This window comes from Mus caroli, chromosome 9 (genome assembly GCF_900094665.2).
Source record: "Mus caroli chromosome 9, CAROLI_EIJ_v1.1, whole genome shotgun sequence".
Classification (NCBI taxonomy): domain Eukaryota; kingdom Metazoa; phylum Chordata; class Mammalia; order Rodentia; family Muridae; genus Mus; species Mus caroli.
Window position 1 is genome coordinate 116,996,151 of NC_034578.1, and position 15,564 is coordinate 117,011,714.

Below are 15,564 nucleotides of genomic sequence, written 5' to 3' on the forward strand. Positions count from 1 at the left end.
TAGTACTCCATTGTGTAAACGTATCACATTTTCTGTATCCATTCCTCTGTTGAGGGACATCTGGGTTCTTTCCAGCTTCTGGCTATTATAAATAAGGCTTCTATGAACATAGTGGAGCATGTGTCCTTATTACCAGTTAGAACATCTTCTGGGTACCTTTTTCTTTTCAATAGTAGCTTTTGCCATCTTGAGTGTAAGGTTGAGGTGCCATTTGCCCCCTGTGTTGGTGCCATTTCCCCCCTGTGCTGGTGCCATTTAGGCCCTGAGGCTCTGCCTCAAGTCTTCCTCTGTGGGTCATCATTGCCTCAACACTGAGGGCCCCTTGCCTGGGTCTGCAGCTTTTTCTAGAGTTGTGGAACTCTATATGCTGTGGGCCTTACCCAGAGTCAGAGGCAGTCCCCACCCAGTCTCTGCAGCTTCTCTGAAGCTGTGCAGGATGTGAAACCTGCCAGCACCAATAACACTGGCCCAGGCTAAGGATGGGCTCCATCCTGGGTTGCAGCGTTGGCTGAAGTCACTGTAAAGTATGAAAAGCCCCCTGTGCTCTTGGGCTCAAATTTAGTCACCCTGAGTCCACAGCTTCTTTTTCTTTTCTTTTCTTTTCTCTTCTCTTTTCTTTTTCTTTTTCTTTTTCTTTTATTTTCTCTCTCTCCCTTTCTTTCTCTCTTTCTCTCTCTTTTCTTCCTTCCTTCCTTCTTCCTTCCTTCCTTTCTTTTTTTTCCCTTAAATTTCTTTATTGTTTATAGTGTTCTGCCTCATGTATACATGTACACCAGAAGAGGGCACCTAATCTCATTATAGATGGTTGTGAGCCACCATGTGGTTACTGGGGATTGAACTAAGGACCTCTGGAAGAGCAGCCAGTGCTCTTAACCTCTGAGCCACTTCTCCAGCTCCCCACAGCTTCTTTAGAAGTCACTTTGGAGTGCGGAACTCCCCAAACACCTACAAGATCAAATTTTACTTTTCATTATTTTTTAAATTTTTAAAACTTTTATAATTTATGTATGAGTGTTTTGCCTTCATTTATGTCTGTGCACTACATGTGTACAGCACTCACGGAAACCAGAAGAGGATATCAGATCCCCTGGAACTAGAGAGTTGCAGACAGTTGTGAGCCAACACATGGGTGTTGGGAATTAAATCAGGTCCTCCACAAGAACAGCCAGTGCTCCTAACTTCTGAGCCACCTCTCCAGCCCTGTCTTTAATGTTTTTATTAGCTATCTTTCAATCAATTGCTATCCTTCATGTCTGCTTTGTTGTGTCCTTAAAAACATGCTGGGCTGGGGATGCATCTCTGGGATGGAGCACTTGTCCAAAGTTTGATTCCTGACAGCACTGACATGAATCCATAGGCTTCAGAAGACCCATGGCTGTGAGCAAGTTGAAGTTTCTGCCATGGAGAGATATCCCCCAAGAAAAGGGAAGGAGACACCCTGTAGCTAAGATGGAGCCTCACTCAGCAGTAGCTGGGGACTTGGGGGCAAGTCTGTATGGGAAGTCTAGAAAAGAACTCTATTGCATTCTGTGTTCTCACTCCCTTTTTAAGGAGCCTATATGTATAGTATAGCTCCAGTTTTTGCATGTTTCTTCTTGGCCCAGCATTCAGTTGAACAGAAGGGTTCCTGGCATGGGGACAGTAGGAAGAAGAGTTTTGCATGCACATGCTGCTCCTTCTCTCTGGATTGGGTCTGATAGTGTCTGGGAACCACACAGCAGCCCTCAGTCTCCCAGAGGACAAGTCTGGAGAGCAAGCACATTGGTTGTACTTCGGGCTGGTGAAAGGGTGTAGACTTGCCCTTTGGCATCCACTAATGTAAATTTATGGTACTTGTTCCAGAAAGACAAAGGCTGACACATCCTACTGCTCAACTCTATATTGAGATGCCAGGTGGCCCTTAATTCTTCAGTGGCCCAGTAGGTAGGTGCTTTGTGGCCCTGCTGTGACAGCCATGGGATGTGAGACGCCTGAACATTCTTTTGGGGGTCCTGTTGCAAAAGCAAATGGGGTTCTCCACTCTTCCATCTCACGTAGTCAGCTGGTAGAGGTGGGCTGTGACTGAGAAGTGCTAGGAAGATGTCCCTACACAGAAGAACATGAGTTGACGTCTCAGATCCCAGATCTTTCTGGGAGATTTCTGCAATTCTTGCTGAACCTCTCCCAGATAGACCCCACAGCCCCCTCCATGTCCTCTGAAGCCCAAAGCCCACTGTGAACTTTGACTCTAGTCCTCTGTCCCAACTTCTGCCATCAGAGAAACCAGAGCAGGAGTGTGGGCAGCTTACAGTGGCTACACTCCTGAAAACATTCCTTCCAGCAAACACCAGTTGCCTATAATGCCTCAGGAAGAGGCAGCCCCTTCTCAATCTGAGAGGGACTGTTGACAGGTGCTGTCTTGTTCAGCTAGTCACCACCTTTTGACTTCAAGAGTGCAACAGCGAGGCCATGCCCAGAAGACAGTGTTCCACAACATGCCACCCCTCCCTCCAGCTCTGACATTTTTCTCCCTTCTACAGTGTCCCCCGAGTCTCGGAGGGGTGATAAACATATCTGTCCTATTTATGGCTGAGCACCACTGACTACACTTATTCTCAGCAATCTGGCCAGTTCCGTGTCCCTCCAGGAACTGCTGCCCATTGGAAAAACAAGCCTCTCTGGCCGAAGCTGACCGCGAGCGAGCACACCAACCCATGGGCGTGAGCATAGGTGTTTGGAAGGCAATTTGATCAGCACATTATGTCTATTTAGTGAAACAACAGCAGTAGCTGTGCCAGTGGGACCTGTGACTTCCTCAGGCAAGAGAGTTTTCAGTCCCCTACAAAGGCTGCATTTCTCAGCTGCGACTCCAGCCACACGGGGCCATGTGAGCACTCCCAGCAAATGAGACACGAAAAGAGGTCACTGTGAACTTCCAAGCCATCTCGTTCCTAGGAAAGGGCATTGTCCTCTCTTCTTCTTCTCCCAACTGGAAAGCAGAAGTGGTAGCCAGCTGTGGTCACGAGGACAAGTGTCTTCTCTGAGCATTTACACCCTTTGGTACCTCCTCCCCCACTGTGGTGTGGGAACAGAGGCCTTCTGTCAACAGGCATGTGAGTGAGTCACCTTGGAAATGTATCTTCCACGCCGCTTCACCTCCAGATAAGCACCGATAGCCACCTCCAGCTGACACTGCTAGTAGTCACCTTGGCCCACAGAAGCCCACAATGGGTTACTAAAACCATCCCATCTTAGAGTCATTTGCTAAACTATTATGGGTTGAAATGTATTCTCCCAAAATTCATATGTTGGACTCTTGCTTGAAGCCCCAGGACCTCAGAACATGGTGGCATTTAAAAACAGCCTTTAGTGAGGTAACCAAGTTCAAGTGAGATTATAGGGTGGGCCTCAATCCAATATAACCTTATAAAAAAGGGTGTTGCTGAATTAGGGAGATGGCTCCGTCAGTAAAGTGCTTGTTGGACAAGAATAAAGACCTGAGTTTGATTTCCAGAACCCTGAGAAAACAACGCTAAGTGTGGTTCTAAGCACTGGGAAGCCCAGTGATGGAGAGGGACAGGCAGCTAGCTCCTCGGGGCTTACTGCCCGGTCAGCTTGGCTAAATCAATGAATGACAGAGCATGTCAGCCAAAAACCAATGGTGCACAGGTCCTGAGGAATGAAACTGAGATTGAGTTCTAGCCTCCATGTGCACACATACACAGGAGAAGAAAATGAGAAAATTAAAGTATAGCAAGTGTGTCGGGGCAGGGGGGAGGGTGTTAGTGTTCATATGTGCACTGTGTCTCCTCGCATCCAGTGTGGCCTCTGTATGCTGTGCTTCCTCTCACCCTGTGTGGCCTCTGCCTCTTTTCCTGGGAGACTTGTGTCCCTCGGGGACACACAGGACATTTTTAGTTGCGGCATTTGTTGGAACGCAGTTTCAACCTCATGCGGCAGAGACCTAAAGCTAGGGCTTTGTTTCTTTACTCCTGAGCCAGCAAGGAGACGCCTGGCAGGATGCTGCGGGCCCAGGGGGCTCCTGTCTCAGTGTTCTGCCTACTGCCCCTTCGATGTCACCTGAATCCATTGTGGTGACTCTCTAGAGTCAGCATGATGAAGGACCACTGAGAGAGCTGAAACAGCTGGAACTATCGTCTGAGAACTGGACACCTGGGATGCGGGTCTTAGGCTGGCTCTGAGCAGGTCTGAGAGAGGCCCCTCTGTGTTCTGTGCTGCTCTAGAAAAAAAGAAGCCTCGGGGGAGGAACAGCTGGCAAGTGCCTTGGGCCTGGGGCACCATCCAGGTCATGGAGGAAATGACACAGGTGTGCGTAGATGAGACTATTTTTACCAAGACCTGTGCAAACAGAGGTGCGGGCTCGTCTGGCTAGTTTCTCCCTCTCCTGGCACCTGGCCTACAGGGCTATTACCAAGTAGGCAGTGCCTGCTTAGTAGGGAGCCATAGAGGCAGGATGGACAGCTAGAGAAACAGCAGCTAGAGAAACAGTAGCTAGGTGCCCCCAGGGGCTTTCTAACCAGAGTCACTAGTTCCCTCTAGGAAAGGTGGGCTTAGACTCAGCTACTGCTGCCTGCTGGAGCCAGCTGAACCCTCTTAGATCCCATACCTGGCTTGTGGGCTGGACTGCAGTCAGGGTACCAGGGTCAGAAGTCAGGGTAGGTAGAGGGATCATAGTCAGGTGTGGTTCTGGGATCATGGGTCAATGTGGACTGAAAGGCTAACTATCAGGATCAGGGCTCCATCTCAATTGGAGCCTGTCATCAGGTCAAAGGTCAGGCTGGGGTCAGAAGTGAACTCAGAGTCATGGGTGGAGGCCTAAGATTGGACCCAGGGATTAGCCCGCAGTCATGAGAGAGGCTTGGCCATGTGCCAGTCACAAAGAGAACAACACTGAGAAAAAGTCCTAGCCCAACCCCTCTTCATGCTTCTCCTCCTTTAATTGACAGCCGCTGTGGGTCTGCCATCCCCAGGGAAAGCCCCTCCGTCCTCCCAGAGGCAAAGCTGACACAGATCCCCACACAGACTTAACAAGGCAGTTAGGGGCAGGGTGGGGTGCTCCCAGAAGGACTTGTCAAGGCAAAGCGGAGTTGGAGTGCAAGCTCCTTCCTCACTGGAGGTCCTGGTCCTCAGGACCCAGGCAGGAAAAAGCTCTGAAGGCTAAAAGAGAGGGCTAGCCAGGAGACTGCCCTGAGCTGGGGCAACCTTAGAAACCTATGGAGACAGTCAGCACTGGGTCCTACTAAGATGCATCATTTATCTCTTAAATGTGATTGGCTGAGGATAACGCAGCAATCTAGGAACTCAAGTGCTGTTTGTCCATCCCTGATCTCTTGGAGTTTATGCTGCAGCAATGGAGCGAAATGAAAATAAGTTCTGAATCACAAATGATTAAAAAGCATCTTAGAGCCAGGGCCAGGGTTTAAGTAGGAGGGAGACGAGGAATTGGGGTAGGGAGAGGAAGCAGCTTGCAATACTAAACAGGGAGGTTTCCAGCTTGGGGGGGGGGGTGCATGGGAATCCCTGGGTGATGCACTCAAGCTAGGGGAGACTCTAGGAGATTCTCAGAACAGCAGGAGGCCAGAGTGGCTAGTCAGGGAACAGGAGACAAGAGTCTTGATAAGGTGTTCAGGTTCTGTGAGCTCTTTCAGGGTCAAAGGTGATGGCATCACTGGTGTCTTAAGATAATTAGTCTGAAAGGAAGATGTTAAAGCTGGGTGTGGTGGCACACACCTGTAATCTCAGCACTTGGCAGACAGAGGCAGGTGGATCTCAGAGTTGGAGGCCAGCCTGGTCTATACAGAGGGAGTTCTGGGACAGCTAGGGCTACACAGAGAAACCCGATCTGAGGGGGCTGGTGAGATGGCTCAGTGGGTAAGAGCACCCGACTGCTCTTCCGAAGGTCCAGAGTTCAAATCCCAGCAACCACATGGTGGCTCACAACCATCCACAACGAGATCTGGAGCCCTCTTCTGGAGTGTCTGAAGACAGCTACAGTGTACTTACATATAATAAATAAATAAATAAAAAAAAAAAAAAAAAAAAAAGAAACCCGATCTGAAATAAATAAAGCAGAAGGAGGAGGAGGGGGAGGAGGAAGAAGAGGAAGGTGAGGAGGAAGATGAGGAGTAAGATGAGGAGGAGGAGGAGGAGGGGAAGGAGAAGGAGGAGGATGGGAAGGAGAAGGAGAAGGAGGGGAAGGAGAAGGAGAAGGAGGGGAAGAAGAAGAAGAAGAAGAAGGAGAAGGAGGGGAAGAAGAAGAAGAAGAAGAAGAAGAAGAAGAAGAAGAAGAAGAAGAAGAAGAAGAAGAAGAAGAAGAAGAAGAAGAAAGAGAAGAAAGGCAGAGAGAGAGAGAGAGAGAGAGAGAGAGAGATGTTAGATGACAACTGAGGGAGGCAGTCACCAACTTCTTTCAGGTGATGCAGAAGATGAAGAGAGAGCTTGTAAGGGGCACTGTCCAGGGCTCTGTCTAACAGGTGAAGCTTATTCAAACAAAGAACCCATTTTTAAAAGCATTGTAAGACAGGGAAGAAAAATTAAGGGTTAGATAATGACTACAGATCTAGAGCTGTGAAGGAATCTCCCTCTGCCTTTCGCCTCTCAGCAGCTCTCATCCTTCAGAGCACAGCTCCTTAAACTGTGGGCCATAACCTCACACGGGTCACAGAACAGATTGTGGTAGGTCAAAAACATAAAGGGTTCCAAGCATTACTTTAAAACCAAACATGTCACAAATCTGAAGTCTTTCTGGCTCACTCACCTTGCTTCTGAAGATGTGAGTGCGTGCGCGTGCGCGTGCACACAAACCTTTGCCCTGTGCCTGCTGTCATGCCAGGCATCAGCAATAAATGCTAAATATATGCACACACAGATGCACACACACAAGTCAATATGAATACTCAACCCAATACTGTGAATGCAGAGTGGGCACAGAGAGACGCTAAAGGTTCTCAGAAAGCAGAGATGCAGGTAATGGAGACAGGCGGCCTGAGTAGAACGCAGAGTGGGAAGGAAGGACAGAGAAGTCACCCCATGCTCCTTGCTTCAACATCCAGCTTCCTCCTCCTTCCCTGCTGCTCTTGCTCCTTGCTCCAGCATCCAGCTGCTGCTGGTTTTCCCTCCCAAGTTCCCATCCTCTGCTCACAGTCCTCCTCCCCATCACTAGATCCTCATTTCTCTTCCTCTGCTTGGAAGCCTCCATCTTCCAGGCCTGCCTCCCAGCCCTGGACAGGGAGCCCACCCAGCAGCTAGGTCTCCAGGCAGCTCTAATGTGAGGTCTCTGGTGCCCCTACACCAGGCCCCCCAGATCTGCTCTCTCCTCACCAGGGGTAGTACTCCCTCAGAACAGCCTAAAGGGAGTAAGGAAGTGGGGAGGGGTGGCTTGTAGTGGTCAGCTTTGCAACCACAGGTGATGGTTCCCGTCTTGGCCAGACAATATGCTACCACAGAGGAGGACTGCAGCTGGAGAAAGGCAGAAGTGGCTATAAAGACGTTTCCTGTCCAGACCAGGAACTTGGGAGTGCCAAACCAAGGGACACAAGAGCAGAGGGACTTCTCTGATCCCTCAGCCTGCCTTCCTTCCGAAGCACTGGACTTGCTTCCCTCCCCTGCCTCAGGAAGTCAGCAGCCACACACACAGGACGCCAGCCCTCTACCTCACCACGGTTCTCAGGCCCTAAAGTGTCAGCCTCTGCTCTTGCTGGGATCTTACTCCTGAATAACACAGGTCTTGGCACCAGCCATGGAAGGGTCAGGTGGGTTTGATTTACCCTGTGCAAAACATCCAGGGGTCAAGAAAGGCTGAAGTTGTTTTTTGTTGTTGTTACCTATTGAAAAGATGAAGTCAAAGTGAACTTGAACTTTAGAAAATGAAGACAAACCTGCTCTCAGACTGTGGAGCGAGTGCTCATGAAGAAGGCATGCACGCAGGAGACTTGGGGCTTTGGCTCTGTTGGCTTTGGCTGTGCCCAAGTCTGCTCCCTCCATACTCTGACTGCAGAGCGCAGTCAGGAGCGTTCAGACTTTCAGCACGGCCTGAGACCAGTGCTGGGAGATTGACTCTCCACACTGAGGAGCTGTAGTCCTTAACTTGCAGCTTGTGGATGGCCACTGTTAGGTCACCCAGCCCCATGGGTAAGGCATTGCAATGAATCACCTCTTCCTGTATGTGCATGTTCTGTTGGCGGTTCTACAGAGCCCTATCTACTACAGTGCTCTTTGTGCTTCTTAAATTTGCTTTTTCATCTTAAATTTTCATTCATTCACATTGTCTATATTGATTGAAACTTGAAACTATACCTAATCTCTAATATATATAATATATCTTCTATAGATGGTTTAGTCTCAGTTTAACCCTCCCAATACATACAGTCTTTTATTGGGCTGCAAGAGTCATTCAGCTTTGTATCCTCATCTGCTTTCTTCTCCTCCTTCCCCTCTTCTTCCTCTTCCTTCCCTCTGCTCTTTCTCCTCCCCCTTCTTCCTCATCCTCTTTCTCCTCTTTCCCCCTCCTCCTGGTTGTTTAGGAATTGCATGGGAATTTTCATTTCCCCAGTGGCCAGCTATGAAATTTTAATGCTCATTAATCTCTGGTGAGATTAATTATGTTGCTGAAACTCCATGCATGCTTTATCCTACCCACTCTATATGTCTCTTCCAGAATCTCTGCCCAAAGTCACCTGTGAAATAGCTCACAAGAACCCAGGGCTGGAAGAGGGGAAGTGAGGGTAACCCTGGGCTCTCCTGGGGTGGAAACCCCAACAGGGGTCCATCGCTGCAGAAATGAGCTCTGAGTGACCACCTAGTACTGTCTGTTCTGGGCACCCCCCCCCCCAACCCCAGACCCTTACTCCTAGCTCTGTCTGCTTCTGTTGTCAGGCACACACACCAGTTTGTCTCTCTCAGACAGTATTTCTTGAGCAGAGGACAGAGGGATCTTATAGGCCCACTTAGGAGCTAACCTCATGGAACTCAGGGTAGGAGACGCCTTGAAATGACTCGTGGATGTAGCAGTGGAACTCAAGGCCCAGACATGAGATAGGTTCCCTGGTTCCTGAAGGCCGGGGCCTAGAGCTCTGGGGAGGTCTGGTGCCACCCACACATCTTCTTACTAAAACTATATTCATATTTACTATGCTGTCTAGTCTTACATCTACTTGATACAGGTAGAGTTATCTGAAAGGAGGGACCCTCAATTCAGACAATGCCTCTCTAATGCTGGCTGTAGGACATGTTCTTAATTAGTGATTGATTAGGGGGGAACCAACCCATCATGGGTGAGACCATGTCTGAGCTGGTGGTCTTGGGTTCTATAAGAAAGCAGGCTGAGCGAGCCACGAGGAGCAAGTCAGTAAGCTGCCCCCTCCATGTTCTCTGAATCCATTCCTGCCTCCAGGTTTCTGTCCTGTTTGAGTTTCTGTCCTGACGCCTTCTTTGATGAACAGTGCTGTGGAAGTGTAAGCCAAGTCCATCCTTTCCTCCCCAACTTGCTTTTGGTCATGGTGTTTCCTCACAGCAACAGTGAGCCTAGTGGACAGACAGACACATGCTTCTGTGCACACATACGAGGTTGCCACTGGATTGTAAGTGTGAGGGGCAGCCCCTCCCCCCAGAATCTCTAGACTCCTATCCCATGAACCCCATGCCGGGGACTTGAGGATGGACTGCTGACCCCTAAGTTTGAAGGAAGGGAGTTCTCAAGTCGTCCCTCTGTTCAGATTGGGAGCTCTAGTGACAGGGCCAGAGTCTTTTCCTGAGTCACTTGGGACAAGGCTGAACCTGCCCCACTCCCTCTATATCCCGTGCCTCAGTTTTCTCTCTCTATAGACATAGAGGTGAATCACTGGGCCTGGCTAGAGGAAGGACTGGTACGGCTGGGAATGCATCTTAGTCAGTAGAGTGGTTACACAGAATGCACAAAGCTCTGTGTTCAACCCCTAGTACTGTATAATCCAGGCATGCCATGATGTGTGTATTCTGGGAATGGAAGGAGAAAGATCAGGAGTTCAAGGCCATCCTAGGCTACATGAGACTCTGTCAAAGAAAGGGGTGGTGGGGAGTGAAGAGGAAATCTTGTTTTTGTCTCTGAAGTGTAGCCTGAAGAGCTCACCCACACCCTGCCTTCTTTCCTTTACTGTTCACCAGGCAAAAAAAAAAAATCCATTCTCCAAGACATTCTCAGTGTCTGTTCACTCAATGTTCACCTGAGATGACACTTATGTCAGGTACCAGCCCTCCCCAGAGCTCTAGGCCCCGGCCTTCAGGAACCAGGGAAACTATCTCATGTCTGGGCCTTGAGTTCCACTGCTACATCCACGAGTCATTTCAAGGCGTCTCCTACCCTGAGTTCCATGAGCTTAGCTCCTAAGTGGGGCTACAAGATCCCTCTATCTTCTGCTCAAGCAATGCTAGGGTTCTCCGAAGGCACAGTTCATGTTTCTATGAGTGACAAGCCTAGCCTCACCACAGGGCCAGGCGTGGTGATAGATAAGAAAGCAAGGTGAGCAAAAGAAAGAACAAAAGTATATTCTTTGAACATCTGCTCAGGCCTCCCTGCGACCCTCCAACCTATGGATGGAGTTGGAATTCTCTGGCACTCAGAAAGGTCTAGTCCACAATGAAGGGACATACCCAGGAGGTAGGCGTGACTATCAGCACCCCGATTGATACAGACCTAAAGCTATTGGTCCCTTCAATTCAGAGGCTCAGGGAAGGTAAAGCTGCCCTCACTCAGACGGCAATGTGACTGGATCAGCTCCTGTGACTCCCCAGGCCACGTCTGCCACCTGGCCTTGACTTAGCCCCGTTATGCAGGTCAAGGACACGCTATGTCTCACGGCTGCCCTCACCGTTCACCAGAACCTCCTCCTCCTCCTCTTCCTCCTCCTCACTGATTCATCAGCTTCAGCACAAGGCGCCGACTGAGCCATCCTGAGAGGTGGCTGCAGGCCTGGAGGAGGAGAGGGTGGCACACGCCACAGGGATGCAGCGGGCTTGAAGCCAGACAGGATTGGATGAGTAACCGCAGATTCTTTCTGCCGAGCGAGCGAGCTTGTTGTCACGGGGAATGGCAAGTGACTGTCTCCCCCTCCCCCGCTTCATCCGCTGCACCCCTGTGATTCTGGCAACTAGAATCTGAGCCAGAATCTGGGAGCAGGTTGCAGGGATCCAGTAAAGATCAGGCGAGCACAGGACTTTAGCGAGAACAGCTTCAGAAATGGGGGCAGACCGTGGCTCCGGCTCTCCTTGGGGCTGTTCCAGCATAGATTTGTGAGGCAAAGGCAGGTGATGTGGGAATCCCTTCTCAGGATATGGTCAGGACACCACTACCAGCACCTGCTCCCTCAGCCTTGGAGATCTCCATCTGCTTCAGGTGCTTTCTCTTAAACCTCCAGTACCTGCTCCCTCAGCCTCCGATGCCTGTTCCCTCAGTCTCAGTTATACCTGCTTCCCAAGCCTCATGAAGCCCATCTGCCCCCATCTCTGCTTCAGAAGTCCCTTCCCTCCTGAAGCCTTCCCTATTACCTAGGTAAACAACAGTAGCCTCCTCCTCGGATCCCACAAGGCTCCCTCAGGAGTAGGTGCATGGCTGACCTCCCAGTGTCTCAGAGCACAGACTTTAAGAGGCAGCAGTTGACAGGAAGTAGGCTGGGTTGCATTTTTAAGTTGTTTTTGCTGTTTGCCTGCTCCTTTTGTTTTTGAGTGTGTCTTGTGTCCTTTGATGGTAAAGAAGGATGGATCCCCAGGGAACAACCAGAAAGAACTGAGAGTAGCTCTCACAGAGAACTGGAAGAGAAAGCTATTCTCCCCAAGCCATCTTCCTCTCCTGGGGGTCAGGCCGGGAAGACACCAGGGGATCCTGCCGATGTTCTCAGCGGTAGCCTAGCACCAGCCTTCCAACCTCCAGCCCAAGAAGGATCAGCGTGGACAGGGAAGCCATCACCACCAGTGGCCTCTACCTCCCATCTATTTACTTCACCTGCCTGGTGAAGGTCACATAGCAAAATGGAGTCTGGCTTCCCACTTCCTTCCCGGTATCCAAAACCCTCCACCCACCCCCATCCCCATGCCCAGATCTCTGTCCACAGAGAACACGGAAATGCTAACAGGACCATGAGGTGAAGCACCGTAGCATTTTGCTCAAGCTGGTCTGAAATCCACAGGAATTCTCCTCCCTCAGCATACAGAGCAGTGGGAATCACAGGCACGTGCCACCCCGCCCCATATCAGCATTCTGCAGCTGCCTAGGTGACATATGGGGGTGGGCAGGGTTGAGAGCCAAAGCTCACATCTGGGACTTGAGCATACCACCTCAAGAGCTGGTAAGACCTCACTGCCCTGTTAAGAGGCCTAAGGCCTGAGAGGAGTGTGCCCATGGCCACAAGGGAGGCAAACCCCTATTCCTGCTCTCACAGTGGCTCCCAAAATCCTAGCCCTGACGCACTGAATGGCAACTACTAAACAGCTTCCTCTTCTGACACCCCACAACTGGAGAAAGGCCTGTGACAACTAGCTCATTCTCTATCCGGAAGCAGAAATTGCAGGGAGGGCCTCTTACCTCCTATGCCCTGATGCATAGTAGAAGCCTGGCTCAGGCTCAGGCTCAGGCTCAGGCTCAGGCTCAGGCTCAGGCTCAGGCTCAGGCTCAGGCTCATCAGGATCAGCATCAGGATCAGGATCAGGATCAGGGGGAGAGAGAACAAGGGAAGTGCGGTAGACTAGGAAGGAGAGGAAGGAGGAAGGCCAGGGGTCGCTTCCAGACTTTTCTGTAACCGACCTCAAGGCCACGCCCACAGCGTTAGTTTCCCACGTTGCAGGTTGGGAAGGCTGGAGAGTCCTCGGGAAATTCCCGCGCTCCTGCTGGCCAGAAAGCGCCTGGAGAGCGACTTCCTTCAAATGGATCGCACACCCTACTTCGCGCAGGGACACACGGCCCTCTGCAACTCCGCCCCTCCTCCCACCTTCTATCCCACCGCGCCATCAGCCCCCCACATCACCTTCTCACCATGATCACTTGAGCTCTTGGAAAGACATCTGCACGGGTTCCCTAAGAAGTAGCGCAAAGGGCTCTGAGTCGGTAACCCCGCGCCCCACGCTAGCACCGAATAATCCGAGCCCTAAAGACAAGCTTCTGAGGGAGAGCAGCCTCAGATCACCCGCTACCAGCCCGCCCGATCTTGGAGACACAGCGCGGGACACTGGCACCCTGGTCCTAGTCCCTGGGGACTCCGGGAAGAACGGTCTGTGGGCAGTCTGGGCCCAAGAAAGGGTACAGGCTTCTTCGGTCCCCGCGCGGGGGCGCTGGAACATTGACTTCTCGTCCCTCACGAGCTGCGCGGGCCGAGACGTGTCCAGCTCTGAGTGCACCCTGCCCTGGGCGGCCAAGAGGAACCCCCAGTTAGGACTCCCCGACCCCGGCTGCGCCCCCTCGGCTTCTCCCTCGTCGCAGATGGTTCCAACAGCGTGATCCGCTGGACCCCATCGGAGGCCAGCCTTCAGCCCTGGAAAGCTGTGGCCCTTCTCGTCCAAGAATTTGGGCTGCAAGCCGACGTGGAAACCGGGGAGCCGGCCGCTAAACTCCCTGGAGCCGAAGACTGGAGGAGCTCACTGCCAGGGGCCGAGGGCGCGGCTGGGGTTGAGAGAGAAAAGTGCGGGCGCGGGGAACGCTGGGCGGTGTTGAGCCCAGCGTCCCCGCATTGGAGCCGAGAGGACGCTCGCTAGCTAGCAGCTCCCGACGACGCGCACCTCTAGCGGGACTCTGTGCTCACGCCCCCGGGGGCCCCGGCTCCGCCCCCTACCTGCGCCGAGGCACCGCCTCCGCCGTGCCATTGGCTAACCCCGCCGCCCGTCAGACGAGCCCCCGCCGCCCTCCCCTAGCCTGGAGCTGCGCCTCTTAGCGCCCGGGCCGCTGGCCCGCGCCACTCTCCCGCGCCGCGTTAGCCACAGACCCCGTAGGCGCTCCCGGCTGCCTGCCGCGGGCTCAGGGCGGACCATGCGCCCTCCAAGCCTACCGCCTGCCCGCTGGCTCTGCGTGCTGGCAGGAGCCCTCGCCTGCGCCCTCGGACCCGCGGTGAGTGTGTGCCCCTCCACCCAGATCCCAGGGATGGGGGAACTGCGGGGGCAGCGTATCCGGGACCATCTGGCCATCGGGGGGCAGCAGGAGCGCGGTTCTTCTCTCTTCTGTAGCCCAGAGGCGTGGGAGCTCGGTAGCGGCGGGTCCCTCTTAGCTCAGCTTAGAGCGCTCACCGCGAGGTGATCCCAAGCAGCGATGAAGAGGTTGGGGGCGAGAGGAAGCCCCAGACTTGCCTTGCGATGAGTGCCTGTGGGGGTACGTGGGGAGGAGAACTGTGGGTGGCACGATCGAGTGAGATAGGAGATCCTGTAGACTGTCGGGTGGGAAGGAGGCTGTGTCTGATAGCCTCTCTGGGTATTTTGTGAACTTGTGCGATGAAGACAGCACAGCATCAGACCCAGAGAGCCTTAGTGCCTGTACCTTGGGGAGGGGTCCTTGGGGTCTGGTGAGAATTTCATTCTGTGCTCTTCATCCTCTAACTATAGGCTGATTGGTGGGCAGGTAAAGACATGTATTGGGAAAAGCAGGGGGGGGGGGCTTGCTCTACCTTAGACCTCGGCTTCCTCCCACACAGACGTGTGTAGGTGTGCTCCTGTGGCTGTGACAGACTCACCAGGGTCATGGGGCAGACACCTGGTCACCTCCTCTGAGACTAAGGAAGACCTCAAGACTCAGAGTCCCCCCTAAACCCATTTTACAGAAGGGCAAAATGAGGTCACAGGAGCCACACTGGTCCCTGCCAGCCACACTTGGACAGAGGTGATCTTCCCTTCCCTTTGCTCTAGGTCTGTGGAGCTGTTTCTTCAAGATTGTCTTTTCCTTAGTGGATTCTAGTCTGGAACAAGCGGGCTGCCTGGAGGAGGTGGGGAATCTTGGTCGGTTACCTTAGTGCAGTCTATCCCATGGTCCCTCCCTAATCACAACCTTTACCAGGGCAGGGATCAGGACATGAATCTGCTTCCTCCTAGCTGGTGTCTGGCACACCCTGCTCTGGGAAATCTCACCACCCCCAAACCCCTTCCGGAGAAAGTGCTACCCTCTGAGAATTGGACAGTGTTGCCCCCTTCCTCCTGTTTACAGCCCCTCCCCACACTCCAAGCTTCATCAGACTCTGGCCCTCAGTGTCACAGACCACACCAGCAACCCTCCAACTTCCCCAACTCTGTGTCCTGGCTACTCCATTTTGGATAAGCCAGGGGGTTTTGGACCACTGGAGGCCTCTGGCCCCAGGTACTGTCCATCTAGAAACAGATTGAGCCCAGTCCCTCCAATTCCATCTTCCTACTTCTTATTTGGAGGTGCCAACTCTAGCTCCCCCTCCAGGGAGCCTTCCCTGGTTGCCTCTGATCTTTCCACTCCAACCCCATCTTCAGTTCCACTAGCCTCCCAGCCTTGGTTACCCTCTTGGTCCACAAAATGAGGGGAAGGGACTTAGCCTGGACTGGAGGGGGACCCCAGCCCCTGCTCTTCTCTCCCTGGACTGGAGGGGGACCCCA

At 52.3% G+C, this 15,564-nt stretch overlaps 1 protein-coding gene across 2 annotated transcripts in view; it reads left to right on the top strand.

Moving 5' to 3' along the window:
* Positions 1-13,860: 13,860 nt before the first annotated feature.
* The window catches only part of Vipr1 (vasoactive intestinal peptide receptor 1), a 30,258-nt gene continuing 28,554 nt past the window's right edge, over positions 13,861-15,564 (top strand). The window contains exon 1 of one of the 2 annotated variants that reach the window (XM_021172689.1): positions 13,861-14,065. In XM_021172689.1, coding sequence (XP_021028348.1) covers positions 13,988-14,065 — 78 coding nt within the window. In that variant the 5' untranslated portion in view covers positions 13,861-13,987. The remainder of the gene's footprint in view (positions 14,066-15,564) is intronic. The other variant, XM_029481856.1, reaches the window with a different exon arrangement.